This window comes from Mytilus trossulus, chromosome 4 (assembly GCF_036588685.1).
Source record: "Mytilus trossulus isolate FHL-02 chromosome 4, PNRI_Mtr1.1.1.hap1, whole genome shotgun sequence".
NCBI lineage: Eukaryota > Metazoa > Mollusca > Bivalvia > Mytilida > Mytilidae > Mytilus > Mytilus trossulus.
Genome location: NC_086376.1, coordinates 16,426,033 through 16,453,730, shown reverse-complemented (window position 1 = coordinate 16,453,730; position 27,698 = coordinate 16,426,033). Strand labels below are relative to the sequence as shown.

The window sequence follows — 27,698 nt, the reverse complement described above, 5'->3', positions numbered from 1 at the left end:
CAACTGATGTTCTTTAACCCTGCTGACTGCCATTGACGATTGCCAAATAAAATTGATCACAAGATGTAACATATATATATACATTTGAATTATCCTTTACTCTGATCATTTCATGAACTAATATTCTTGACTTGAAGGCATATTGACATAATCATATACGCACATGACTAACATTTGAACACAACATTTGTAAGGGTTCCGCGGAACCTAGTGTCTCGCCTATTTTTGCTGTAAATCTCAGGCTCAACAACAATGAGGAATCAAAGCAATAAAAATATTCCTCTTGTTACTATTTTATGATTGTAAGAAAAGTCCATTTAAAAGTAAATTCGAGAAAAAACAGAGTAATCTTTTTACAAACTTTACTTCTGGATACAATCTTATGATTATAAATAAGCTTCTGTCCATGTTTGGTACAAACCCAGGCTAGTTTAAGAATATAATTAAAATTTTAAAAACTTTAACCACAGAGTGAATGTAATGGTTCCCAGCAGAAAAACTAAGTCCATTTAAAAGTAAAATATGGAAAAAATGGATTTATTTCTTTACAAAATTTACTTCTGGATACTATCTTATGATCACAAACAAGCTTCTGTCCAAGTTTGGTACAAACCCAGGATAGTTTAAGAAAGTTATTAAAATTCTAAAAACTTTAACCACAGAGTGAATGTTTTGTTTCCCCGCAGAAAAAACTTAGTCCATTTATAGTAAAATACGGAAAAAATGGAATTTTATTTTTACAAAATTTACTTCTGGATACTATCTTATGATCATAAACAAGCGTCTGTGAAAGTTTGGTAGAAATCCAGTATAGTTTAAGAAAGTTATTAAAATTTCAAAAACTTTAACCACAGAGTGAATATTTGTTGACGCCGCCGGACGACGACGGAATGTAGGATCGCTTAGTCTCGCTTTTTCGACTAAAGTCGAAGGCTCGACAAAAAGGAATTTTACCTTTAGATTGATATCTCAACAGCTAATAGATTGCATGTGTTGTGTGGTCTAGATGTCATGATTCTGAACTTTAAGAGTGTGAACAAATTAATGTTAGATATATATAGGAAGATGTGGTGTGAGTGCCAATGAGACAACTCTCCATCCAAGTAACAATTAAAAAGTAAACCATTATAGGTTAATGAAATTGGGGTCAATACTTTAATTTGGCATTAAAATTAGAAAGATCATATCATAGTTAACATGTGTACTAAGTTTCAAATTGATTGGACTTCAACTTCATCAAAAACTACCTTGACCAAAAACTTTAACCTGAGCTTCACACTATCTTCTTTTTTGTTCAGTGGACCATGAAATTGGGGTCAATACTTTAATTTGACATTAAAATTAGAAAGATCATATCATAGGGAACATGTGTACTAAGTTTCAAATTGATTGGACTTCAACTTCATCAAAAACTTCCTTGACCAAAAACTTTAACCTGAAGCGGGACGAACGAACGGACAAACGAACGAACGAACCGACAAACGGACGAACGGAGGCACAGACCAGAAAACATAATGCCCCTCTACTATTGTAGGTGGGGCATAACAACATTTTCCAAAAGACCAAAAAAGTGAAAAAGTATATTTAAACAAAACACATTTGACTAACAGGTCGAACAACTGATGTTCTTTAACCCTGCTGACTGCCATTGACGATTGCCAAATAAAATTGATCACAAGATGTAACATATATATATACATTTGAATTATCCTTTACTTTGATCATTTCATAAACTAATATTCTCGACTTGAAGGCATATTAACATAATCATATACGCACATGACTAACATTTGAACACAAAAATTTGTAAGGGTTCCGCGGAACCTAGTGTCTCGCCTATTTTTGCTGTAAATCTCAGGCTCAACAACAATGAGGAATCAAAGCAATAAAAATATTCCTCTTGTTACTATTTTATGATTGTAAGAAAATCTAAGTCCATTTAAAAGTAAATTACAGAAAAAACAGAGTAATCTTTTTACAAACTTTACTTCTGGATACAATCTTATGATCATAAATAAGCTTCTGTCCAAGTTTGGTACAAACCCAGGCTAGTTTAAGAATATAATTAAAATTTTAAAAACTTTAACCACAGAGTGAATGTAATGGTTCCCAGCAGAAAAACTAAGTCCATTTAAAAGTAAAATATGGAAAAAATGGATTTATTTCTTTACAAAATTACTTCTGGATACTATCTTATGATCACAAACAAGCTTCTGTCCAAGTTTGGTACAAACCCAGGATAGTTTAAGAAAGTTATTAAAATTCTAAAAACTTTAACCACAGAGTGAATGTTTTGTTTCCCCGCAGAAAAAACTAAGTCCATTTATAGTAAAATACGGAAAAAATGGAATTTTATTTTTACAAAATTTACTTCTGGATACTATCTTATGATCATAAACAAGCGTCTGTCAAAGTTTGGTAGAAATCCAGTATAGTTTAAGAAAGTTATTAAAATTTCAAAAACTTTAACCACAGAGTGAATATTTGTTGACGCCGCCGGACGACGACGGAATGTAGGATCGCTTAGTCTCGCTTTTTCGACTAAAGTCGAAGGCTCGACAAAAAGGAATTTTACCTTTAGATTGATATCTCAACAGCTAATAGATTGCATGTGTTGTGTGGTCTAGATGTCATGATTCTGAACTTTAAGAGTGTGAACAAATTAATGTTAGATAGATATAGGAAGATGTGGTGTGAGTGCCAATGAGACAACTCTCCATCCAAGTAACAATTAAAAAGTAAACCATTATAGGTTAAAGTACGGCCTTCAACACGGAGCCTTGGCTCACACCGAACAAACAAGCTATAAAGGGCCCCAAAATTACTAGTGTAAAACCATTCAAACGGGAAAACCAACGGTCTAATCTATATAAACAAACCAGAAACACGTATATATTACATAAACAAACGACAACTACTGTACATCAGATTCCTGACTAAGGACAGGTGCTACTATGTCTACTAGCGCTAATAACTTTCACTTGTGATATTTACTATTAAAAGTTCCATCTGATCACAAGGAAAATTTACAAATCAATATTTTACAATTACTTTTTAAAAGACCTATTGTGAATGCTGTTAGTATCAAATTCCTTATACATGCATAAACCATGTGTTATTTAGGCATAATATTCAATAATAAATAACAATGAACAAATACTGTTAGTTTGTACAAATAGCATTTGCTTCTTTTATCTTCCTATTTATTGTTATTGTTAAACTCTTAATGTTTAGTTCATACCCGTAGAGGGGGTTTGGAGGGTTCGTCCGAACCCCCCTTGAAAACAAATAAGCACTGTTAAAGGCAATGTTCTGTTCGAATTGTGACTAATAAAGTCCAGTTTGTGAGTCCAACGAACCCCCCTTGGAAATTCCTGCCTACAGGCCTGCAGTTTCACTGTACCTACCTGAGCCATTTTATGTAGATTTTCAAACACAGCAGCCATCATAGCAGTAACACTGATTTCAATCAAGTTCTGCATGTAGTGTACAGCTTCTTCATCATTCAAATGGAGAACAAATTTATCTTGTACCTGAGAAATATCAACATAAAGTAATTAATGTATTAAATCAATCACAACAAACAAAGCTGCATCATATGGAACAGGATCTGCTTCTCATTCCTGAGCACCTAAGATCAGTTTTTACTGGATGCATGTTTGCTCAGTTTCTATGTAGTGTTTAGAAGACTAGGTATTTTGCGTTTTTGCCTAAGTTATGTTAGATCGTTTTCCATTTATTGAGTTTGACTCACTTTGATAGATTTGCCTCCTTCTTACGCATATTAATCAATGATACAGATTCAATGCAATAATTCATCTATCATTACAAAATAAGATTATTGAACTGCATCATGTAAAACTGTATATATACTATTTCTAATTGCTTATATTAAAATAATAAAAGACATATTCAAATTACAAACACTGGATAGTCAAGTGGACAATAAAATTAACGTTTAAACAAATGTCATATCTAGCTAGAGGCAGCCCCAAAATTCTAAAAATTAATTACATAAAGGCATTACCTTTTTCACAGTTTTGTCGGGCTCTAGTGCAATATCAGGAATGCTGGCATCTACAACCAGGGCAAACAAATTCAATATCAGATTGGCAGACCTGTAAATATATAGAAAAAATACACCACCCTAAACTATTTGACTCTTCAATGTCTGTACTGAATGAACATGCAAGTACTTCCTATCTTCCTTCAATCATTACTATGGTAACTTAAAATCACAAAGTTGTTTCTTCATTCAATTATCAAGCAAGTTTTTTACTAGTCTTTTTTCAATCATTACCAAATCTTTCCCCATTACATTCCAATGAAAAATATGCATTTACCTTCTCAGAGCAAGAAATGAAGTGTAGCAGTGTTTCTTGAAGTCATGGAAATGATCAGAGTTTGTTCCGCCCATGGCGTCTACCATTTCTCTGCTGAGTCTCATTGGTGGGGGAAGAACCTTTGGATCACGTCCAAGTATATAACCAAAATCTACATGGAATAATTTTCCTAAAAAAAAATAACATGTCTGATATATAATATCCAATAATCTATACAGAATTTTTTTATTGGAAATAAAAGAAATGGTCAAATATAATAGAGGATTCATTTCTGAAATTCTTTTGTTTCATTATCTTTTGACACAAAAACTGAAATATTTTGAAGCATTTCCCTGTAACAGTCAATTCAAACATATTATTCTAAGAGCTATCTGAACTGGAGGCTCTAAAGAGCCTGTGTCGCTCACCTTGGTCTATGTCAATATTCAACAATGTTTTGGTGATGGTGATGTGTTTGTACATCTTACTTTACTGAACATTCTTGCTGCTTACAATTGTTACTATCTATAATGAACTTGGCCCAGTAGTTTCAGTGGAAAATGCTTGTAAAAATTTACAAATGTTATGAAAATTGTTATTAATTAACTATAAAGGACAATAACTCCTTGGGGGGTCAACTGACCATTTTAGTCATGTTAACTTATTTTTAGGTCTTACTTTACTGTACATTATTGCTATTTACAGTGTATCTCTATCTATAAAAATATTCAAGATAATAACAAAAAACAGCAAAATTTCCCTTAAATTACCAATTCAGGGGCAGAAACCTAACAACAGGTTGTCCAATCCATTTGAAAATTTCAGGGCAGATAGATCTTCACCTAATAAACAATTTCACCCCCATGTCAGATTTGCTCAAAAAGCTTTGGTTTTTGAGTTATAAGCCAAAAACTGCATTTTACCCCTATGTTCTTTTTTTAGCCGTGGAGGCCATCTTGGTTGGTCCGCTGGGTCAAACAACCCATTTTTAAACTAGATACCCCAAAAATGATTGTGGCCAAGTGTGGATTAATTTTTCCCAGTAGTTTCAGAGGAGAAGATTTTTGTAAAAGATTACTAAGATTTACGAAAAATGGTTAAAAATTGACTATAAAGGGCAATAACTCCTAAAGGAGTCAACTGACCATTTTGGTCATGTAGACTTATTTGTAAATCTTACTTTGCTGAACATTATTGCTGTTTACAATTTATCTCTATCTATAATAATATGCAAGATAAATACCAAAAACAGCAAAATTTCCATAAAATTACCAATTCAAGGGCAGCAACCCAACAACAGGTTGTCAGATTCATTTAAAAATTTCAGGGCAGATAGATCTTGACCTTGTTAACAATTTCACCCCATGTTAGATTTGCTCTAAATGCTTTGGTTTTTGAGTTATAAGCCAAAAACGGCATTTAACCTCTATGTTCCATTTTTAGCCATGGCGGCCATCTTGGTTGGTTGGCTGGGTCAAGCCACACATTTTTAAAACCAGATACCCCAATGATGATTGAGGCCAAGTTTGGTTTACTTTTGCCCAGTAGTTTCAGAGTAGAAGATTTTTGTAAAAGTTAACGACGACGGACGACGACGACGACAGATGACGCCAGACGCCAAGTGATGAGAAAAGCTCACTTGGACCTGTGGGCCAGGTGAGCTAAAAAGAGCACTTAACAGTAAAATCACAAAAATACTGAACTCAGAGGAAAATCTAATCGGGAAGTCCATTATCGTATGGCAAAATGTATCTCAATAAGACAGCAACCCAGCAACACAAAAAAGACCAGAAGATTTCTGGACATATATAAATGATCTGCATCAAAAACAATTGTGGTGAAACATTGATATCCAACTATGAAGTATTGTTCTCAAATCCCTATATATCCAATGTTATCTTTTCATCCTATTTTGTAATCATAAAAAGTTGTGTTTACTAACCATTTTTTGTCAAAAGTAAATTATCTAAATGTCTGTCACCAACACCTAGTAAATATGTCACCACACAGTAGCCAGCTGTAATAAAGAATTAGATTACCAATTATGTATAACAACACCTAGTAAATATGTCACCACACAGTAGCCAGCTGTAATAAAGAATTAGATTACCAATTATATATAACAACACCTAGTAAATATGTCACCACACAGTAGCCAGCTGTAATAAAGAATTAGATTACCAATTATGTATAACAACACCTAGTAAATATGTCACCACACAGTAGCCAGCTGTAATAAAGAATTAGATTACCAATTATATATAACAACACCTAGTAAATATGTCACCACACAGTAGCCAGCTGTAATAAAGAATTAGATTACCAATTATGTATAACAACACCTAGTAAATATGTCACCACACAGTAGCCAGCTGTAATAAAGAATTAGATTACCAATTATATATAACAACACCTAGTAAATATGTCACCACACAGTAGCCAGCTGTAATAAAGAATTAGATTACCAATTATGTATAACAACACCTAGTAAATATGTCACTACACAGTAGCCAGCTGTATTAAATAATTATAATAATTATATATAACAACACATTTTAACGTAGATATCATCTACTCTTAAGGAGTAAACATAGCTCACTTTATAGTTCAGTGCAACTACAAACTTCACCATCATCTTTTTTTCCAATACAAAATGTTTGCTATCATGAACACATTGCTATTCTCTAAACCTGATCCTAGTTGAGAAAGAAAAACATCTGTAAATGTAAGAAAAAAATCTGTTCTTCTCTTACATTTACAGATGAACTATGTGATTTCAAACAAAGATTTTATATTTTGTGGGTTTTGTGGGTACATGTGTACCATGAAATAAAATGCTCTATATGCCTTGTATGCAGAGATTATCAAAACCACAAAATCAAATATCGACAAACAGCATTTTTTTGTTAATGATAAATCCTAAGAAAATAATTGAATCCAAAGAAGCAGTGGGAAGTATATTATTTTGTGCGTCTTGTACTAAGTTAATACAAGTGTGTATGAACGTTTTGGTAATATTAACCTTATAGCTGTCTAAAATGCTAGTTCTCAGGTCAACCAGATTAACCAAGAGTTGGGAAACAAATAATTAATAGGTTTAAATCCAAATTCGACTGACAAACTTACAGATTGAGGGACCTCAGTGGCCAAGTGGTCTAAGTAGTTCTACTACTGTAATTACTAACAAAACACTGAAGTTATCAAATAAAACTTAACTCATGCAGGTGTACTCGACTCCCATCTTAAAATTGACTAGGATTGTCAGTTTTTCTATCCAAGATTGAGGTTTTCTGCAGGCACTAAGGCTTCCTCCACCAATAAAAACTATCCAACACATATAAGCCCAAAAGTGGCGTTAAAACACCAAAAAAACCCAAAAACAATCAAATAAGAGTGTTTACAGTCAATAATTAAACCCTACCACAACTTTTGATGTAGTTGTCAATAACCTCTGGTGAGATACCATATGCTGCTCCTTCCATTGGAGCATGTTTCTTTAGAAAGTTATGTATAGTTCCATCTGTTGCTAATAGTTCTGCTAAAGGTAGGCACTCTTCAATCATCTGAAGAAAACCTGTTTAACAAAAGTATATAAATGTAAAGAGTCTTCTATTTCTTAAATTTGGACAATAAATCAAATTGAAAATATATTCATTCTTAAGACACATTATAGCTGAGTTGATTTTTTTTCATATACAATCAGGTCATTTTTTAATATATAACATAAAATTGAGAATGGAAATGGGGAATGTGTCAAAGAGACAACAACCCTAACAAAGAAAAAAACCAACAACAGAAGGTCACCAACAGGTCTTCAATGTAGCGAAATTCCTGCACCAGGAGATCATACCTGTAAGAAAGATGTGATTTTGTCAATGACAATAAGAAATATATCTTTGGTCATTTATTATAACTCAGATATAACAGGCTATTATTTGAACTTGGAATTATATTTAATTATGGGATTTGCTTGATTTCTTGTTATAGAAATTTTTAATAAATTCCACGTTTATTCTGTACTGAAATGTTCTGTGCTGCGCACAACACTTTCTATTACAAAGAAAATAGTATTTTTTCAATAGAATGTACTGTGCTGCGAACAACACTATCTTACCAAAATACATTGTATGGAAAGTGTTATTAACCACTCAAAAGATTATAATACCAAAAAAACATGGAATTTATTAAAAATTTTAAACTATGCAAATTCCATGATTAAAAATAATTCCAAGTTCAAATAATAGCCTGTTATATCTGAGTTATAATAAATGACCACAGATATTTTCGTATTCTCATTGACAAAATCACATCTTTCTTACAGGTATAATTTTATGAATTGATGTTTCCCTTATTACAATCAAATCCTTCTGAAGCCCACAACTCCCCCTCCATTTCTTCCGTACTGGTGCTATGTGTCTGTTACTCTTTGAATATTGAAGAAAATCTCTATTTGATAACTCCTTAATGAAAATGTAATTATAGCATGCCTCACTCTTTTTTCAAATGGAATACATTGTTATACCTGTTTATTCCAATAATGTATTAACAGTAACAATGTGTTATCTTTCTTGTTATAAGAAAGAAAGATCACCAGAGTACTTGTTGCTCCTTGGTCATTATTTTACAGCTTTCAATAACTTATACAATAAATTTGATTGATACAAGATTAAACAACAAGTGAAACTGCGAGCTACTGCTCACTGATGATACCCCCGCAGCAAGTGGATAATAATATGAGGCAGGCATTACCTGTAAATGGGGACGAAGTCTGTATGAATTATTTTTTTGTAACTTAAATATTTGTTAAAAAAAAGAAACGGAAATACCATAACGTTTCCGATTTTAGTTCTGTTGTTAGGGATTTTAGTTGTGACGTTATTTAAGTTATGACGTCATATGCAATGTAAACAAAGAAACGCTATCATCAGGTAACGTTTTTTCATATCAAGGAATTATTAAAAATGAAATTGGTATTGCGTTCCTTCCTATTTATACTAGACTTATAAATATATATTTTACTCAAACATTCATACAAACAAAACCGGAAAAAGGAAGTACATTGTAGATTTCTGCGCAGGTCGGTAAAAATATGCAAGTGTTCGGTAAACAGGAAGTTGTTGAGTGATGAATCTGAAAACGCATCACACAGTATAGCTGACTTAGATAAACCCTGAAACCAAATTTCAGAAATCCTTGTATTGTAGTTCCTGAGAAAAATGCGACGAAAAATATTCATGGGACGGATGGACTGACTGACAGACTGACGGAAGGACAGACAGAGGTAAAACAGTATACACCCTCTTTTTTAAAGCGGGGGTATAATAAACTAATCATAGATATCAGGATTACAATTTGCATTTACGCCAGATGCAAAAGATTAATCAGTGACACTCCAACCAAACTAGAGGCTCTTAAGAGCCTGTGTCGCTCACCTTGGTTTATGTGAATATTAAACAAAGGAAGCAGATGGATTCATGACAAAATTGTGTTTTGGTGATGGTGATGTGTTTTAAATCTTACTGTAATAAACTGTCTTGCTGCTTACAATTATCTCCATCTATAATGAACTTGGCCCAGTAGTTTCAGTGGAAAATGTTAATAAAAATTTACCAATTTTATGAAAAGTGTTAAAAATTGACTATAAAGGACAATTACTCCTTAGGGGGTCAATTGACCATTTTGGTTATGTTGACTTATTTGTCAATCATACTTTGCTGAACATTATTGATGTTTACAGTTTATCTCTATCTATAATAATATTCAAGATAATAACAAAAAACAGCAAAATTTCCTTAAAATTACCAATTCAGGGGCAGCAACCCAACAAAGGGTTGTCAGATTCGTCTGAAAATATCAGGGCAGATAGATCTTGACCTGATAAACAATTAAACCCCTGTCAGATTTACTCTAAATGTTTTGGTTTTTGAGTTATAAGCCAAAAACTGCATTTTACCCCTATGTTCTATTTTTAGCCATGGCGGCCATCTTGGTTGGTTGACCGATTCACGCCACACATTTTTTAAACTAGATACCCCAATAATGATTGTGGCCAAGTTTGGATTAATTTGGCCCAAAAGTTTCAGAGGAGAAGATTTTTGTAAAAGATAACTTAGATTTACGAAAAATGGTAAAAAATTTACTAGAAAGGGCAATAACTCCTAAAGGGGTCAACTGACCATTTCGGTCATGTTGACTTATTTGTTAATCTTACTTTGATGAACATTATTGCTGTTTACAGTTTATCTCTATCTATAATAATATTCAAGATAATAACCATAAACAGCAAAATTTCCTTAAAATTACCAATTCAGGGGCAGCAACCCAACAAAGGGTTGTCTGATTCGTCTGAAAATTTCAGGGCAGATAGATCTTGACCTGATAAACAATTAAACCCCTGTCAGATTTGCTCTAAATGCTTTGGTTTTTGAGTTATAAGCCAAAAACTGCATTTTACCCCTATGTTTTATTTTTAGCCGTGGCGGCCATCTTGGTTTGTTGACCGGGTCACGCCACACATTTTTTAAACTAGATACTCCAATTATAATTGTGGCCAAGTTTGGTTTAATTTGGCCCAGTAGTTTCAGAGGAGAAGATTTTTCTAAAAGCTAACGACGACGACGACGGACGACGGACGACGACGACGGACGACGGACGACGACGACGGACGCCGGACGCCAAGTGATGGGAAAAGCTCACTTGGCCCTTCGGGCCAGGTGAGCTAAAAAGAGAACCAGATGCTCCGCAGGGCGCAGCTTTTTACGACCGCAGATGTTGAACCCTGAATGGTTGGGGAAAGTATGGACACAACATTCAAGCTGGATTCAGCTCTAAATTTGGATTGTGATTTAAAAATAGTTGACACAGCATAGATTTCTGACACAGAATGAATGTGGTCTAATGAACTTTAAAAAAAATTTGCCTTTGAGCAATTCACTATGCTGTTGAATATTAATCCTCTCAAAAAAATATTTGAAGAAATTTTCTTTTTATTTATGAAATCTTAAATGAGAAAAACTTTCCCTTATTCCAAAACTGATCTCAATTCAAATTTCTATTGAGTTTGCAACAATAACTGCTCATTTAAATACATCATAAAATATTAAAATGTAAAAAAAGTGCTTGTTATCACTGAATGGTAAAGATTGTTTTAATTTATCAGTTGGTAGTAATGGTGAAAATACATTGTATATTGTATAAAACAATGATTTAAGTTGATTCAACTACTATTCTGGACAAAGAAAGATAACTCAAATTTACAAAGAATATTGAAAATATCTTGCTTTTGCACAAATATCTATTCTGGACAAAGAAAGATAACTCCAATTGAAAATTGATTGCTATTACACAATATTCTGCAATTAGATATTTCTTGCTATTGCGCAATACTGTCAATTGAAGATTTCTTGCTATTGAACAATACTGTGCAATTGAAAATTTCTTGCTATTGCACAATACTGTACAATTGAAGATTTCTTGCTATTGCTGAATACTGTGCAATTGAAAATTTCTTGCTATTGCACAATACTTAATATAATAATTTTGAATCCTGATTTGGACCAACTTGAAAACTGAGCCCATAATCAACCAGATGCTCCGCAGGGCGTAGCTTTATACGACCGCAGAGATTGAACCCTGAACGGTTGGGGCAAGTATGGACACAACATTCAAGCTGGATTCCGCTCTAAATTTGGATTGTGATTAAATAGTTGACACAGCATAGGTTTCTGACACAGAATGAATGTATTCAAATAAACTTAAAATTTTTGTTTTCTCTTAGAGCAATTCACTATGCTGTTGAATATTAATCCTCTCAAAAAAATGTTTGAAGAAATTTTCTTTTTATTTATGAAATTTCAAATGAGAAAAATTGAACCCAATTTTTTATTCACATCCCCCTTTCCCTTATTCCAAAACTAATTTCAATTAAAATATTCTAATGGAGTTTGCAACAATTACTACTCATTTAAATACATCATAAAATATTAAGATGTAAAAAAAACTGCTTGTTATCACTGAATGGTAAAGATTATTTAAATTTATCAGTTGGTAGTAAAAAGTGAATATACATTGTATATTGTATATAACAAAGATTTAAGTTGATTCTGGACAAAGAAAGATAACTCCAATTAAAAAAATTCTTGCAGATATTTCTTGCTTACTATACTGGACAAAGAAAGATAACTCTTAATTAAAAAAAAAATTGCTATTTCACAACATTGTGAAATTAGATATTTCTTGCCATTGCACAATACTGTGCAATTGAAAAGACTTGCTATTGCACAATACTTAATATAATAATTTTAGATCCTGATTTGGACCAACTTGAAAACTGGGCCCATTATCAAAAATCTAAGTACATGTTTAGATTCAGCATATCAAAGAGGCCCAAGAATTTATTTTTTGTTAAAATCAAACTTAGTTTAATTTTGGACCCTTTGCACTTTAATTTAGACCAATTTTAAAACTGGGCCAAAAATTAAGAATCTACATACACAGTTAGATTTGGCATATCAAAGAACCCCAATTATTCAATTTTTGATGAAATCAAACAATGTTTAATTTTGGACCACGATTTGGGCCAACTTGAAAACTGGGCCAATATTCAAAAATCTAAGTACATTTTTAGATTCAGCATATCAAAGAACCCCAAGGTTTCAATTTTTGTTAAAATCAAACTAAGTTTAATTTTGGACCCTTTGGACCTTAATGTAGACCAATTTGAAAACAGGACCAAAAATTAAGATTCTACATACACAGTTAGATTCAGCATATTAAAGAACCCCAATTATTCAATTTTGATGAAATCAAACAAAGTTTAATTTTGGACCCTTTGGGCCCCTTTTTCCTTAACTGTTGGGACCAAAACTCCCAAAATCAATACCAACCTTCCTTTTATAGTCATAAACCTTATGTTTAAATTTCATAGATTTCTATTTACTTATACTAACGCTATGGTGCGAAAACCAAGAAAAATGCTTATTTGGGTCCCTTTTTGGCCCCTAATTCCTAAACTGTTGGGACCGAAACTCCCAAAATCAATACCAACCTTTCTTTTGTGGTCATAAACCTTGTGTCAAAATTTCATAGATTTCTATTAACTTAAACTAAAGTTATAGTGCGAAAAACAAGAAAATGCTTATTTGGGCCCTTTTTGGCCCCTAATTCCTAAAATGTTGGGACCAAAACTCCCAAAATCAATACCAGCCTTCCTTTTATGGTCATAAACCTTGTGTTAAAATTTCATAGATTTCTATTCACTTTTACTAAAGTTAGAGTGCGAAAACTAAAAGTATTCGGACGACGACGACGACGACGACGACGACAACGCCAACGTGATAGCAATATACGACGAAAATTTTTTCAAAATTTGCGGTCGTATAAAAATCTAAGTACATGTTTAGATACAGCATATCAAAGAAGCTCAATAATTTAATTTTTGTTAAAATCAAACTTAGTTTAATTTTGGACCCTTTGGACCTAATGAAGACCAATTTGAAAACGGGACCAAAAATTAAGAATCTACTAACACAGTTAGATTTGGCATATCAAAGAACCCCAATTATTCAATTTTTGATGAAATCAAGCAAAAGTTTTATTTTGGACCTCCATCTGGACCAACTTAAAAACTGGGCCAATAATCAAAAATCTAAGTTCATTTTTAGATTCAGCATATCAAAGAACCCCAATTATTCAATTTTTGATGAAATCAAACAAAGTTTAATTTTGGACCCTTTGGGCCCCTTATTCCAAAACTGTTAGGACCAAAACTCCCAAAATCAATACCAACCTTCCTTTTATGGTCATAAACCTTGAGTTTAAATTTCATAGATTTCTATTTACTTATACTAAAGTCAATGAAAGTTATGGTGCAAAAACCAAGAAAAATGCTTATTTGGACCCCTTTTTGGCCCCTATTTCCTAAACTGTTAGGACCAAAACTCCTAAAATCAATACCAACCTTCCTTTTGTGGTCATAAACCTTGTGTCAAAATTTCATAGATTAATATTTACTTATACTTAAGTTATGGTGCTAAAACCTAGAAAAATGCTTATTTGGACCCCTTTTTGGCCCCTTATTCCTAAACTGTTAGGACCAAAACTCCCAAAATCAATACCAACTTCCTTTTGTGGTCATAAACCTTGTGTTAAAATTTCATAGATTTCTATTCACTTTTACTTAAGTTAGAGTGCGAAAACTAAAAGTATTCGGACGACGCAGACGACGACGCCAAAGTGATAGCAATATACGACGAAAATTTTTCAAATTTTGCGGTCGTATAAAAAGGACAAATGAAGTACAAAGTTGTAGAGCATTGAGGACCAAAATTCCTAAAAGATATGACAATACAGCTAAAAGCCCATATCAATGACCAAAACTCCCAAAAGCAATACCAACCTTCCTTTTATGGTCATAAACCTTGAGTTTAAATTTCATAGATTTCTATTTACTTATACTAAAGTCAATGAAAGTTATGGTGCAAAAACCAAGAAAAATGCTTATTTGGACCCCTTTTTGGCCCCTTATTCTTATATAACTGGGCCAATAATCAAAAATCTAAGTTCATTTTTAGATTCAGCATATCAAAGAACCCCAATTATTCAATTTTTGATGAAATCAAACAAAGTTTAATTTTGGACCCTTTGGGCCCCTTATTCCAAAACTGTTAGGACCAAAACTCCCAAAATCAATACCAACCTTCCTTTTATGGTCATAAACCTTGAGTTTAAATTTCATAGATTTCTATTTACTTTTACTACAGTTACTGTGCGAAAAACAAGAAAATGCTTATTTGGGCCCTTTTTGGCCCTTAATTCCTAAAATATTGAGATAAAAACTCCCAAAATCAATCCCAACCTTCCTTTTGTGGTCATAAACCTTGTGTTTAAATTTCATAGATTTCTATTCACTTTTACTTAAGTTAGAGTGCGAAAACGACGCCAAAGTGATAGCAATATACGACGAATATTTTTCAAATTTTGCGGTCGTATAAAAAGGACAAATGAAGAACAAAGTTGTAGAGCATTGAGGACCAAAATTCCTAAAAGTTATGACAATACAGCTAAAAGCCCATATCAATGATATAATTACTCGGGACTGGTGATACCCTATATTGGATTTTAAACTCCACCAGCAGTGGCATCGACCCATGCAGTGGTTGTAAATATACTCATCATACATACCAGGATCAAATTTGGTATGCCAGACGTGTGTTTTGTCTACAAAAGACTTAGTGATACTCAAATCCAAAAGGTGATGAGGCCAAATAAGTGTATTACCCAAAAAAGGTCTGAAATGACTTGAATGCATAATTTAAGACTAATCACTAGGAAATATTTACAGGGTTATTGCAATAACTTAAAGTGGAAGAAAAATGTGAATATATCCCCCAAAACAACTCTTTGATAACAGATGAACAATTTCAACATATATGACATTGTAATATGCAGAAATCCGTACCCCTTGAGAAATGCTGTTCAAGGAAACCTCATACTCCCTAAACCAAAAACAGAATTATTCAAAAAATCTTTTATGTATTCTGGACCATTCTTGTGGAATAATTTGCCAATACCGTTAAGAAATATTACAAATATTAATTCTTTCAAATACAAAATAACAGATCATTTATTGAAATCAACCTAGCTGTATAAATAATATAAAAAACTGATCATGTCATCATGTTTATTTTTTCATCACATTTTATCAAGTTGTATTGAACATTATTATCACACTTGACTTTTTATGCTAATGTATGTATGCAATGTACTAGTATATGTTTGTGTTTTGTTTGATTTTTCATTACGAGGGCCTCAGGGAAGATTTGTTATATAGCTAACTGTGTAACCCTCTTAAAATAAAGTATTGTTGTTGTTGTTGTTAATACTCCTGTGAAGAATAATAGATCTGGGTAAAAGCTATAGGATTTGACTATACAAATTAGGTAGCATTTTATCATGTCCACAAGTTATTCTGTCTGCATAACCAACCACCCAAAATCAATATACTTTAAGCCAGATTTAAATAAGAATGCACCTTATAACATGCATGGAACATCCTCGCTAGAAAATAAAAATATATCAGTAAATGGGATGAAAATATTTTTTTTATTCGACATGTTGTAAAATTGCAAATATTAGCAAACAGAAAGGAGTTATCCCACATATAACAAAATAGTTGCAAGTAACAAGTTAATATAGATAACTATATTCAATGTCATTTTGTTCTGTACAGAGGAACTGGGGAAACAAGGGTCTCGAAATTTAAATCAATCAATCAACAAATTTAAAATGGATAACAATATCCAGGTGTTGAACAGACAAACAAGACCACACACTTTCAATGCCAATGCAAGCTGCTGGCCAAGCATAAAGATGCTCTAGTTAGTCGGAAGGAAATACAGGGAGATTTCACTCTAGCAAATTTCATTTAAAGTGGAGTATAATTATGTAATTCACTTACCATGTTTGCTACTTGTAGCTAATACTTTATATGGTGTTAGTTTGAGGTCTAAATTTTCTGTCTGAAGTAACTGAAAATAAAATACAATCAGTAAAGTTGAATATAATTTATAATGGGAGGCAAAAAATTACAGCTACCAATAAAACAACAGTTACAGTAAGTTGTAAATTTACTGGGACTACATTAGGACAGACCAAAGATTTGTATACTTTACAAATATTTGGACAGACATACAAAGATAAACCAGTAGACTCTATCTTTTCTATTAAGATTATGATAATTAACTATTTGAATGATGTCCTCATCATGTTCATATTTGTTAAAATATTCCACACATATTCAGGACAATAAAATAAAAGGAGTAAATGATGATTAAAAATACATATATATTTAAAGTCTTCAAATATTTCAAATTGTTAAGCATACAAGCAGACAATAAACTTCCTCTAATTAAAGCAGCAACATATCGCGGCTACAAAAATATTTTAAGATATAAAAGAAAACCTGACAAAAGAAATATTCTGCCTTTTTTAAAATAGGTTTAATCTTGTTAAAAGTGTCTGAAATGTATGAATACATTTAAACAAATATTGCATTTCTCATATCTCATAAAGGGCAATTTTGTTAAATTGATTTTAGAAAAAGTTATAAGAAATTTAAGAGCAATCTAACAAATTGATTTGTAGCTGGTAAAGATTTTGAGTTATTTCCCTTTGAATGCAGTCATCTGATAGGTTAAATATAGAAAAGGGGAATTCCAATTATAATAGACAGCCATTTTCCTCAATTGGGAAGTGAAAGAAAATATTATTTAAAAAATAATAATGTAAAAGGTAAATCAGTAAATTGATATTAACAAAACCAAACTTCTATAAAAATATTAAACATAAATGTACACTGCTATTCATTAAAATGTATAATATGAATCATGTAGGATAAATTTAAAAGTGAAAGTTAGAATGCACCAAACATAAACACTGAAATATAACCAATGTGGCTGGGTAGGACTTTCATTAAAATCAGACATCAATTTCAGAGAGTGGATTACAAAACGCGCGTCTGGCATATATATAAAATTTAGTCCTGGTATCTATGATGAGTTTATTTACAACCACTGGGTGGATGCCACTGCTGGTGGAGATTTATTTCCCTAAGGGGATTATAAGCCCAGTAGTCATCACTTTTTGTACTGACATGAATTATCATTGATATTGTTATTTATAAATTAATTGTTTACAAAATTTTGAATTGTTTGAAATACTAAGGGCATAGATTGCCTTAGCCGTATTTGGAAACACTTTTGAAATTTTGGATCTCAATGCTCTTCAACTTTGTACTTTATTTGGCTTTTTTTTTAAAACTTATTGGATGTGAGCATCACTGATTAGTCTTTTGTAGACGAAACACGCGTCTGTTTTATATCTAAAACTTAGTCCTGGTATATATGATGAGATTATTTACACTTTTATGAAATACTTATGGGTGTCAAGGTCATTTTAGACTGGACCTTTGTCCCTATACAGAATGCATCAACAGACAAGACTAGGGGGTAAAACCACTCTAACTTACCAAGAAGGGCCTACACAGTCCGGTTACATTTGTAGTTGTTTATAACAGGACTTTAACAGACAGTTTGACCAAAATCATTCATGCATATCAAATATGTTTTGTTGATTTTTGTTTACAGAAATATTATATTAAAATAAAATATATTTTAGAACTATGGACAGAGAAGACCGAAGACGTTTCTTTGTTATAGGGTCTACTATACTTGAAGTTGTTACTCCAGTATTTAAACATAAGCTAGAGAACAATTACACTAACCATGGAGTAGCATGCTTTAAAGATTATTTAAACAGTCAGCCAGTGGTCCATACCCTGTTCCATTTAAGACACAGATATATGAAGTGTTGTAAAGACAATGGTAACTGTATCAGTAACAGAACCCTGCCAATCAACTACTGTCAATGGGACCTGCTGTATACAGAAAACCCAGGGCCAGGTCAACATTACTGTTACTGTAAATATACAGCTAAATCTGTCCAACTGGAGGATCTCGACATCACCCTGGCAGGCCTTATTCTTCTTAACTGCTGCACCCTGGGGCCAGCCGAACAACTAGCAATCAAAATGCTCAGGCAGTACAAGAATGACTACTTAAGCCACAACACAAAATGTGGCATAACAAAACATGAATATGATGCATTGTGGCCACATATCACACGTTTTGTTCTACAACTTGATTCAAGCAAACAAGATGATCTGGTCAGAATAAAGAATAGACCGATGGATGAACAACTTTGCACTAAATACTTCATTGACCTTTTGGATGTTCACAAGCAGTTGGATCAGGTACTACAGTGTTTTTAAGAAATAAGGGAAACTAGAAAATATCTTGTTATATCACTTATAATTCTATTATTATTTGCATATTAGGAATATGTTGATTTGATTATTTTAGAAGACTTCCGGAGAAGTTGTCCTTGAAGGTGTTTTTTTTTCAATAGTTGACTTTGACTAAACTTCTTTTTGTAACCAATGTAAACAAGATGGCGGAGATAATGACACAATCGTATAAGTGATAATCAAGATTTCTAATCAATCATGACTTTTTTGGATAGACCAACAAAAAACTTCAATTTTCTGGGATTTCAACTTAAGTGAGTTCAACACATCCAATGCTCATCTGTGTAAATAAGAATTGTTATTAAGAAAATAAGACTCCAATAAATATGGACTTTACAAAGAGATCAAAAACATTTTGATAAAGCATCTGAACAGCTACATAACCTTGTAAACTTTAAAAAGTTAAATGTTGATCATAATTAAACATAAATGGGGAACTGAATTATTACTCACTAAAATGTCTTATAAATCTTTCTTTTATTAGATTACACTAACAGTTCAAGAGTTGAATTCTACATTTCAAACATTAAGCACAACAGTCCATGGACTTAATACGTCATTGCAAGGAATTGGATGGAATATACATGGATCATTCCAGGGAGTAAACACAACTTTACAAGGAATACAGACAACAATGAATGTAAGTTATCACGTTAAAAAATGGCTTTACTATCAGCTAAGATCAACTAACAACTAAAATAGTTGTATTTGTAATTGTTATACAACTAAGAAATACTGTAAACCAATCATTAACGTGGGTACTTTATTTCACTTTTAGCCTTTTTTAGCACAATTCACATCAATTTAATTTTGAGATTTTTTTCATGTTCTTGGCGTAATTAGACAAGGCAAGATCTAAGTTTAAAATTTTGGCAAAGATTTATATTCATGTAATTTTCTTCTCATGAAAGTTGCGAAAAGAAATTGCTCGTGAAAATTAGCTTGTTTACACTATATATATTAAAGACTCAAATCACTTGCAAAATGGCAGGATTGAACATAATGCTTCTTAAACAACAGAGAATTCTCTATAGTATCAATACTAAATCATGAAATAATTCATCATCAGTTCCATGCAGCAGGTGCACTATTTCAACATATGTGCAATCTCCTTGTGAAATGATTGGGATCTGGGTTGAAAAGAACAAGTTGAATTCACAAACTAGTGTTCCACTTTTTCTGCCAAACATCAGCATACTAGAATCCAGCCAAGAAAAGGAAGATCAACAAAAGCTTTTTGCCTTGAAAATCAGTTTTGTCAAGATTGTGAAAAATTAATAGTTAAAAATATAAGCAACATAAGGAGTAGGTTTGATAATGCCCAAAAACTGAACCTTTTTTTAGCTTAAATTTGAAATTTGGATTTAGAGACCAAAACATGTATCACAATGAATTATCATTAATATAGAAAATAAGCTTTATTGTTAATAAATCATGTTTTGGGGTTTTATTAATGACTTCACAAAAGGTACTAACTTTTGATTTTTTGCAAAAAAGTCAATGAAAATGGGTAAATTTCAATTGATTATTGGACTGGTAACACAGAACGCATATGTCTATGTTCCGGACCATATGAGTATTTGAGTATGAGTATTTGGACCATGTATGGTCCGACCGTACGCATATAGTCGGGGTAATTAACACTCTGTTACAGTTTACTCTTAATACTTCCAAACTCTTCATATGGTGTGACCGTTCATTAAAAAGACGTTTTCATATAGATAATTTTATTATAATATTATAATAAAAAGATAAGTTAAATAAAATTAAAAGTTTCACATATTTAATTTAACTTACTTGTCAAAACTTTAAGCATATTTTATACCGAAGGTCATTAGCGATGGTCTTTACCGATTTGTTATTACATGTGAATGGCAATATGTCAACTGAAAAAAGTAAAAAATTTCTTGATGAACTGTTACACAAGAAGTCACTGAAAAGTAACATAGTTTATTTAAGTTGTCTTGTGAATATGGTGTATTGCAGTCATGTTATGATATTTGAGATCTAGAGCTTCTTAAAAACACTGTAAACATATCAGAATGGCCCTAGACCTTGTTATCACTGTACACAGCCATATAAAGGCTAGCTTTTGACTCACAAACAAAAGGTGTAAATGAAAAGGATCATGCACAACCAAGACTTGCAAATGCAAAACAAGAGGCTCTCAAGAGCCTGAATCGCTCACCTTAATTTTTTGGTTAAATCTCTCATCAATGATTATTTTGGCTTTTCAATTTATTTAAATGTTCTTTGAATCGTCCTATTTTCTTCAAAAGCAAAAAAAAATCATTTTCTCCTATGTTCTATTTTAGCCATAGGAGCTATGTTTCTTGACATACAAGGAAATGAAATATAAAATTTATACTAGATACTCTGAAACTCATTTAGCCTAAGTTTGGCTGAAATTGATACAGCAGTTTCAAAGGAGAAGATTTTTTAAAGTAAGTCAACATGATGAACAAATTGTGAAAAAAAGTCTTTAAAGGGCAATAACTCCTTAAGGGGTCAATTGACAATTTTGGTCAAATAGACCACTTTCGAGTTCATCCGTCACCGGCAAAAACTCGTCAATTATACACGCCTTTATGACGTCATTTACCAGATAGAGGGGCTCGCCTGTATCCCTGCACTTTTTACGTTCATCAAGCGTCTTAGTGATCGTCTTTGTGCAGGATAAACTAGAAATAATGGTTGCTCTGTAGGTACTTACTGACATTTCCCTAATGACAGCAGTGTTGATTGTCAATTTTGAGAATTCAATTTGCCGAATAATTCGTACAATATAGAATTATAATTTTCCAACCACTCGCTCAACATTGGAAGGAAGTGACGACGCCCCCTAAACGCACAAATGACGATGATAAAGGCGCGTATTATTGACGAGTTTTTTCCGGTGACGGATGAACTCGAAAGTGGTCTATTGACTTATTTGTAGATCTTACTTTGCTTAACATTTTTGCTATTAACAGTTTATCTGTATCTATAATAGTATTCAAGATAATAACCAAAAACTGCAAAATTTCTTTAAAATCATCAATTCAGGGGCATTATACCTGAAAAACCAGTTACCCAATTCGGCTGAAAATTACAGGACAGGTAGACCTTGAGCTAATAAATACTTTAACATCTTGTCTTATTTGCTCTAAATGATGGAGTTTTTGAGATATAAGCCAAAAACTGCATTTTACCCTGTGATCTATTTTTAGCCATGACGGCCATGTTTTTTGACGAAATAAAAAATAAAGCACAAACTTTATTTTATACACCCTACTGATCATTCAGTTGAAGTTTGGTTGAATTTAGATGAGTTGTTTTAGAGGAGAAGATTTTTTAAAGTTAGCAAATATGATGAACAAATTGTGAAAAATTATCATTAAAGGACAATAACCCCTTAAGGGGTCAATTGACAATTTTGGTCATATTAACTAATTTGTAGAACTTACTTTGCTGATCATTTTTGCTGTTTACAGTTTATCTTTATCTATAATAATATTCAAGATAATGACCAAAAACTGCAAAATTTCCTTAAAATTACCAATTAAGTGGCAGCAACCCAACAATGGTTTGTTTGATTCATCTGAAAATTTCAGGGCTGATAGATCTTGACCTAATGAACAATTTTACCCCATGTCAGATTTGCTCTAAATGCTTTCGTTTTTGAGATATAAGCCAAAAACTGCATTTGACCCCTATGTTCTATTTTAAGTAACGACGGCCATGTTTTTTTACGGATCAAAAATCAAAGCACACACTTTTTGCAGGATAATCTAAGGAACAATCATGCTAAGTTTTAACCAAATCCATTCAGTAGTTTCAGAGGAGAAGATTTTTTAAAGTTAGCAAATATGATGAACAAATTGTGAAAAATTATCATTAAAGGACAATAAACCCTTCAGGGGTCAATTGACAATTTTGGTCATATTAACTTATTTGTAGATCTTACTTTGCTGATCATTTTTGCTGTTTACAGTTTATCTTTATCTATAATAATATTCAAGATAATGACCAAAAACTGCAAAATTTCCTTAAAATTACCAATTAAGTGGCAGCAACCCAACAATGGTTTGTTTGATTCATCTGAAAATTTCAGGGCTGATAGATCTTGACCTAATGAACATTTTTACCCCATGTCAGATTTGCTCTAAATGCTTTCGTTTTTGAGATATAAGCCAAAAACTGCATTTGACCCCTATGTTCTATTTTAAGTAACGACGGCCATGTTTTTTTACGGATCAAAAATCAAAGCACACACTTTTTGCAGGATAATCTTAGGAACAATCATGCTAAGTTTTAACCAAATCCATTCAGTAGTTTCAGAGGAGAAGATTTTTTAAAGTTAGCAAATATGATGAACAAATTGTGAAAAATTATCATTAAAGGACAATAAACCCTTCAGGGGTCAATTGACAATTTTGGTCATATTAACTTATTTGTAGATCTTACTTTGCTGATCATTTTTGCTGTTTACAGTTTATCTTTATCTATAATAATATTCAAGATAATGACCAAAAACTGCAAAATTTCCTTAAAATTACCAATTAAGTGGCAGCAACCCAACAATGGTTTGTTTGATTCATCTGAAAATTTCAGGGCTGATAGATCTTGACCTAATGAACATTTTTACCCCATGTCAGATTTGCTCTAAATGCTTTCGTTTTTGAGATATAAGCCAAAAACTGCATTTGACCCCTATGTTCTATTTTAAGTAACGGCGGGCATGTTTTTTGACGGATCAAAAATCGAAGAGCACATTTTGTGCAGGATATACTAAGGAACAATCATGCTAAGTTTCATTCAAATCCATTCAGTCGTTTCAGAGGAGAAGATGTTTGAAAAATTGTTAACGACGACAGACGACGACGGACGCCAAGTGATGAGAAAAGCTCACATGGCCTTTTAGGCCAGGTGAGCTAAAAAAGCTATGATACCACGGGGAAGTAAATGTCAACCCAAGCCTACATGTACGAATGTAATTAACGATTAAAACTAACTATGGCATCAATGCTTAATTATTATGTAGTATTAAAATTATAAAACAAGAGGTGGTCACAACGACAGCAAACCAGATTTATTAACATTTATTTGTGTCCTGGCAATATCACAAGAACCATTACTGATGAATGGTGAAAGTGAAAATCATCAATATCAAATTTGACCTCCATTTTGTCATCAGTATCAAGGTATTAAAATTTGAAAAGCTTAGATTGAATGGTTCATGAGTAAATGCAACAACTTGAATGGAGATCTTTCAAGAACCATAACTCCTATACGATAAAAGTCAAAATGGTTATTATTGAACTTGACCTCTATTTTGTCATCAGTCACAACATATGAAAATTTCAAAAGCTTTGGTGGAATGGTTCATGAGAAAATGCACGGACACGACTGGAAACACCATTTTTCAATCTAACAAGAACCATAACTCCTGAACTGTAAAAGTCAAAATCGTCAGTATTGAACTTGACCTCCATTTAGTCATCAGTAACAACATAATAAAATTTGGGAAGCTTTAGTAGAACAGTTCATGTGTAAATACACGGAAACGACTGAAAACTCCATTTTCAATCTTTCAAGAACCATAACTCCTGTACGGTAAAAGTCAAAATCGTCATTATTGAACTTGACCTCCATTTTGTCTTTAGAAACAACATATTAAAATTTGGGAAGCTTTGGTCGAACGGTTCATGTGTAAATGCATGGACACGACTGGAAACTCCTTTTTTCAATCTTTCAAGAACCATAACTCCTAAACGGTAAAAGTCAAAATCGCCATTATTGAACTTGACCTTCATTTTGTTGTCAGTAACAACATATTAAAATTTTAAAAGCTTTGGTTGAACGGTTCATGAGTTAATGCACGGACAACATTTGATTGCTCCCCGCCCGACTTCCCACTGTACATCCCCAAATCAATAACAGACATTGTTGTCCCAAAAATCTGGTTAATAATACATTATCACGTAACCATCATTGTTTTTTTAGATAAAGTTTTTGTATTAATGAAACTTCTAATATGACGTCCTTATTACGCTTTGTAAACAAAGCCGTGTTCTAATGAGCATAAAAAATATGTTTGACACATGCGCACGAACTTACTGTGTATATTAACGTTATTTCCATCGTTATCCTTTAAAATGTATACATCTAAGAAGCTAGCATAAACTTTTATTATATATTTTTATAAAACAACATATATTTACCCTGCTCATAGTTTTTAAACTTATCAAATATGATATGTAATGCACAGACTCCTCGGGGAGGAAACGGGAAAAGCCAAACATTTTTACTGTATTTTCGTAAGCTCCGACCTATAAACATGCTGTATTTGTCATATTAGAATCGAAATAATTCCTTCGTGTCATGCTCTATGCTCATTTTAACATGGGTAGGAATTATATTTGACCACATTTTACACCTCGCTAACGCCCAGTGTAAAATGTCGACAATTATAATGCCTACCCATGTTAAAATGAGCATAGAGCATGACACGAAGGAATTATTCCTTAATTTTATAATGTAATTTAAAAAAACCAACTATATGGTCCAAATACTCATATGTTCCGGCCTGTTAATAATCAAACAAGTATCATACTCATATGGTATGACAAATATGCATATTATATTACTTTATAATATTAGTATAAAAATCACATGTATAAGAAATAAACAATTGACCTCAGATTTTAATCTAAATTTTAGTCTTATAAATTTGTTTTATTTTCAGAAACTACTCTACTATGCTGAAAAAGGTGTAACTTGTACATGTCAAAGAGAAACTCCCGATATCCAAAGTAAGTCACATATATTATTTTCAATGTTTATATAATAATTATCAAATACTGATATGTTTAATAAAAAGAGATCCAAATGTAGAATGCATACCTGTTTTTTAGGGCTCAGTGATTAAAAAATAACTTATAAGCACAATTTGTAAATTAGTGATTAAAATATCAATATTAAGTCATTAAATGTTTAAATTCCAAGTAGAGAATATTCAAATTTGTTTTCAAATTACAAATATTGTAAAATACCATATTCACATCCCAGCTAATTTTTGAATTTCTCTTCCTACTTTATTTTTTTTAAAACATTTAAATTTACTTTTTATCTTTAGGACAGCAAAGAAAATCCTACATACTAGGACAAGATATCTTTTACCAAATTCAGCAATTTACTACAATACCTTACAGTACATTCCTTCAAGAAAACAAAGCTGTGATAACAAATGATGGACATGTGGCCTATATACAATTGGATAATTGTTCAATAAAGATTTATAATACAGAAGGTTCACATGTTTGTACAATACCACTACAGGGTAAACCATGGGATATAACTGTAGTCAATAACTCTACAGTAGCTGTTACTATATCTTTCAGTGAAAGTATAGACATATGGGACATAAACAATCAACAGAAAGTGAAATCAATACAATTATCTTTCGGGTGCTATGGCATCACAACTATAAACAACAAGTTAGTAGTAGGCTGTCGGAGAAGAATGATGATTATAGATCCTCAGACAGAGGAGGTGGAGAAGACCATTGATACTGGTGATCGTACTCCTATCAGACTGTGTGGTTCTGGTGATGGTATATTTTACACAGATTACAACAGTTATCACCTGTACCAATACAGTTACTTTAATAACAAGATTACCAAACTAATGTTACCATCACAGCCCAGTGATATGACCATACTACAAGATGGTAGTGTGTATGTGATATGTATTAATGGATCAGTACAACATGTGTCAGCTGATGGAAAGAAGTATAAACAAGTTACTCCAAAGAGATTAACATCACTGGGATGTAGATTTGGAATAAATTATAATCCCAGACAAAACAAACTGGCCATTACTGATAAAAACTCAATTACAGTGTTTAATGAATGCTGATTTATACACTTAAATAACAATCTTCCTTAGTTTCATCACAATGAACTAGTTCTTGCAAGGTATTAAAGTGAATGTGAAAGATCTTGTGAGTGGATTCACTTTTAATATTTTATCTTTTTTGTTATCTGAATTGGAACATCAGTCAGAAAGTTTAAATAATTCATTATGACATCAAATTTTCTTGCTTTCCTCTGAATTTCCTTTTGTGACGGTTGAAAAAAGGCAACCATGTCTGATGACGTCATATAGAAAGAATACATCTTTTTGCAGATAATTCGAGAGGAAGGAATAAGTTTGCCTGCATTTTGTTTGAAAATCATTAGAGAAACAGATTCTACCCTCAAATCTCGTGTAATACGATATTTATCCATTCTCGACAGTTAAATTTTAAATATTTAAAACACTCTGCCAGCCTCGTGTTTTAAATTTGAAAATTTAACTGTTTCGAGTGGATAAATATGGTATCACACTCGATGCAGTGGTAGAATCTATATGTAGTTAATTTTATCGCTATTTTGTGCATTTTTCTTTTGATCTTTTTTTGTGATAATTTTCATATCATGCTTCTTGCTTGAGATGAAAAAATTATTGCTAGAAACTAAGGAGGACATGTG

The 27,698-nt window shown here is 32.3% G+C and overlaps 2 protein-coding genes across 4 annotated transcripts in view; one reads left to right on the top strand and one right to left on the bottom strand.

Moving 5' to 3' along the window:
• Positions 1-27,698, bottom strand: part of LOC134714782 (phosphatidylinositol 3-kinase catalytic subunit type 3-like) — an 80,872-nt gene that overhangs the window by 23,124 nt on the left and 30,050 nt on the right. The window contains exons 17-22 of one of the 3 annotated variants that reach the window (XM_063576340.1): positions 16,780-16,849; positions 7,744-7,896; positions 6,265-6,339; positions 4,344-4,512; positions 4,028-4,118; positions 3,408-3,533 (exon numbers count right to left, since the gene is read on the bottom strand). The exons of 1 other annotated variant lie outside the window; for it this stretch is intronic. In XM_063576340.1, the coding sequence (XP_063432410.1) occupies positions 3,408-3,533; positions 4,028-4,118; positions 4,344-4,512; positions 6,265-6,339; positions 7,744-7,896; positions 16,780-16,849 (684 nt within the window). Of the gene's footprint in view, positions 1-3,407; positions 3,534-4,027; positions 4,119-4,343; positions 4,513-6,264; positions 6,340-6,697; positions 6,766-7,743; positions 7,897-16,779; positions 16,850-27,698 lie in introns of those variants that run through there. One more of the 3 variants, XM_063576342.1, reaches the window with a different exon arrangement.
• LOC134714780 (uncharacterized) lies at positions 17,518-27,180 on the top strand. The gene is made up of 5 exons (XM_063576338.1): positions 17,518-17,612; positions 18,498-19,131; positions 19,670-19,825; positions 25,913-25,979; positions 26,303-27,180. The coding sequence occupies exons 2-5, from the start codon at positions 18,502-18,504 to the stop codon at positions 27,082-27,084; spliced, it is 1,635 nt and encodes a 544-aa protein (XP_063432408.1). The 5' UTR covers positions 17,518-17,612; positions 18,498-18,501; the 3' UTR covers positions 27,085-27,180.

Excerpts from the sequence above, each read along its gene's own strand:
- LOC134714780 (XM_063576338.1), top strand. The coding sequence starts at position 18,502 with ATGGACAGAGAAGACCGAAGACGTTTCTTTGTTATAGGGTCTACTATA. Across the intron at positions 19,132-19,669 it reads TTCACAAGCAGTTGGATCAG|ATTACACTAACAGTTCAAGA; the intron begins GTACTACAGTGT and ends TTCTTTTATTAG. Across the intron at positions 19,826-25,912 it reads GAATACAGACAACAATGAAT|AAACTACTCTACTATGCTGA; the intron begins GTAAGTTATCAC and ends TTTTATTTTCAG.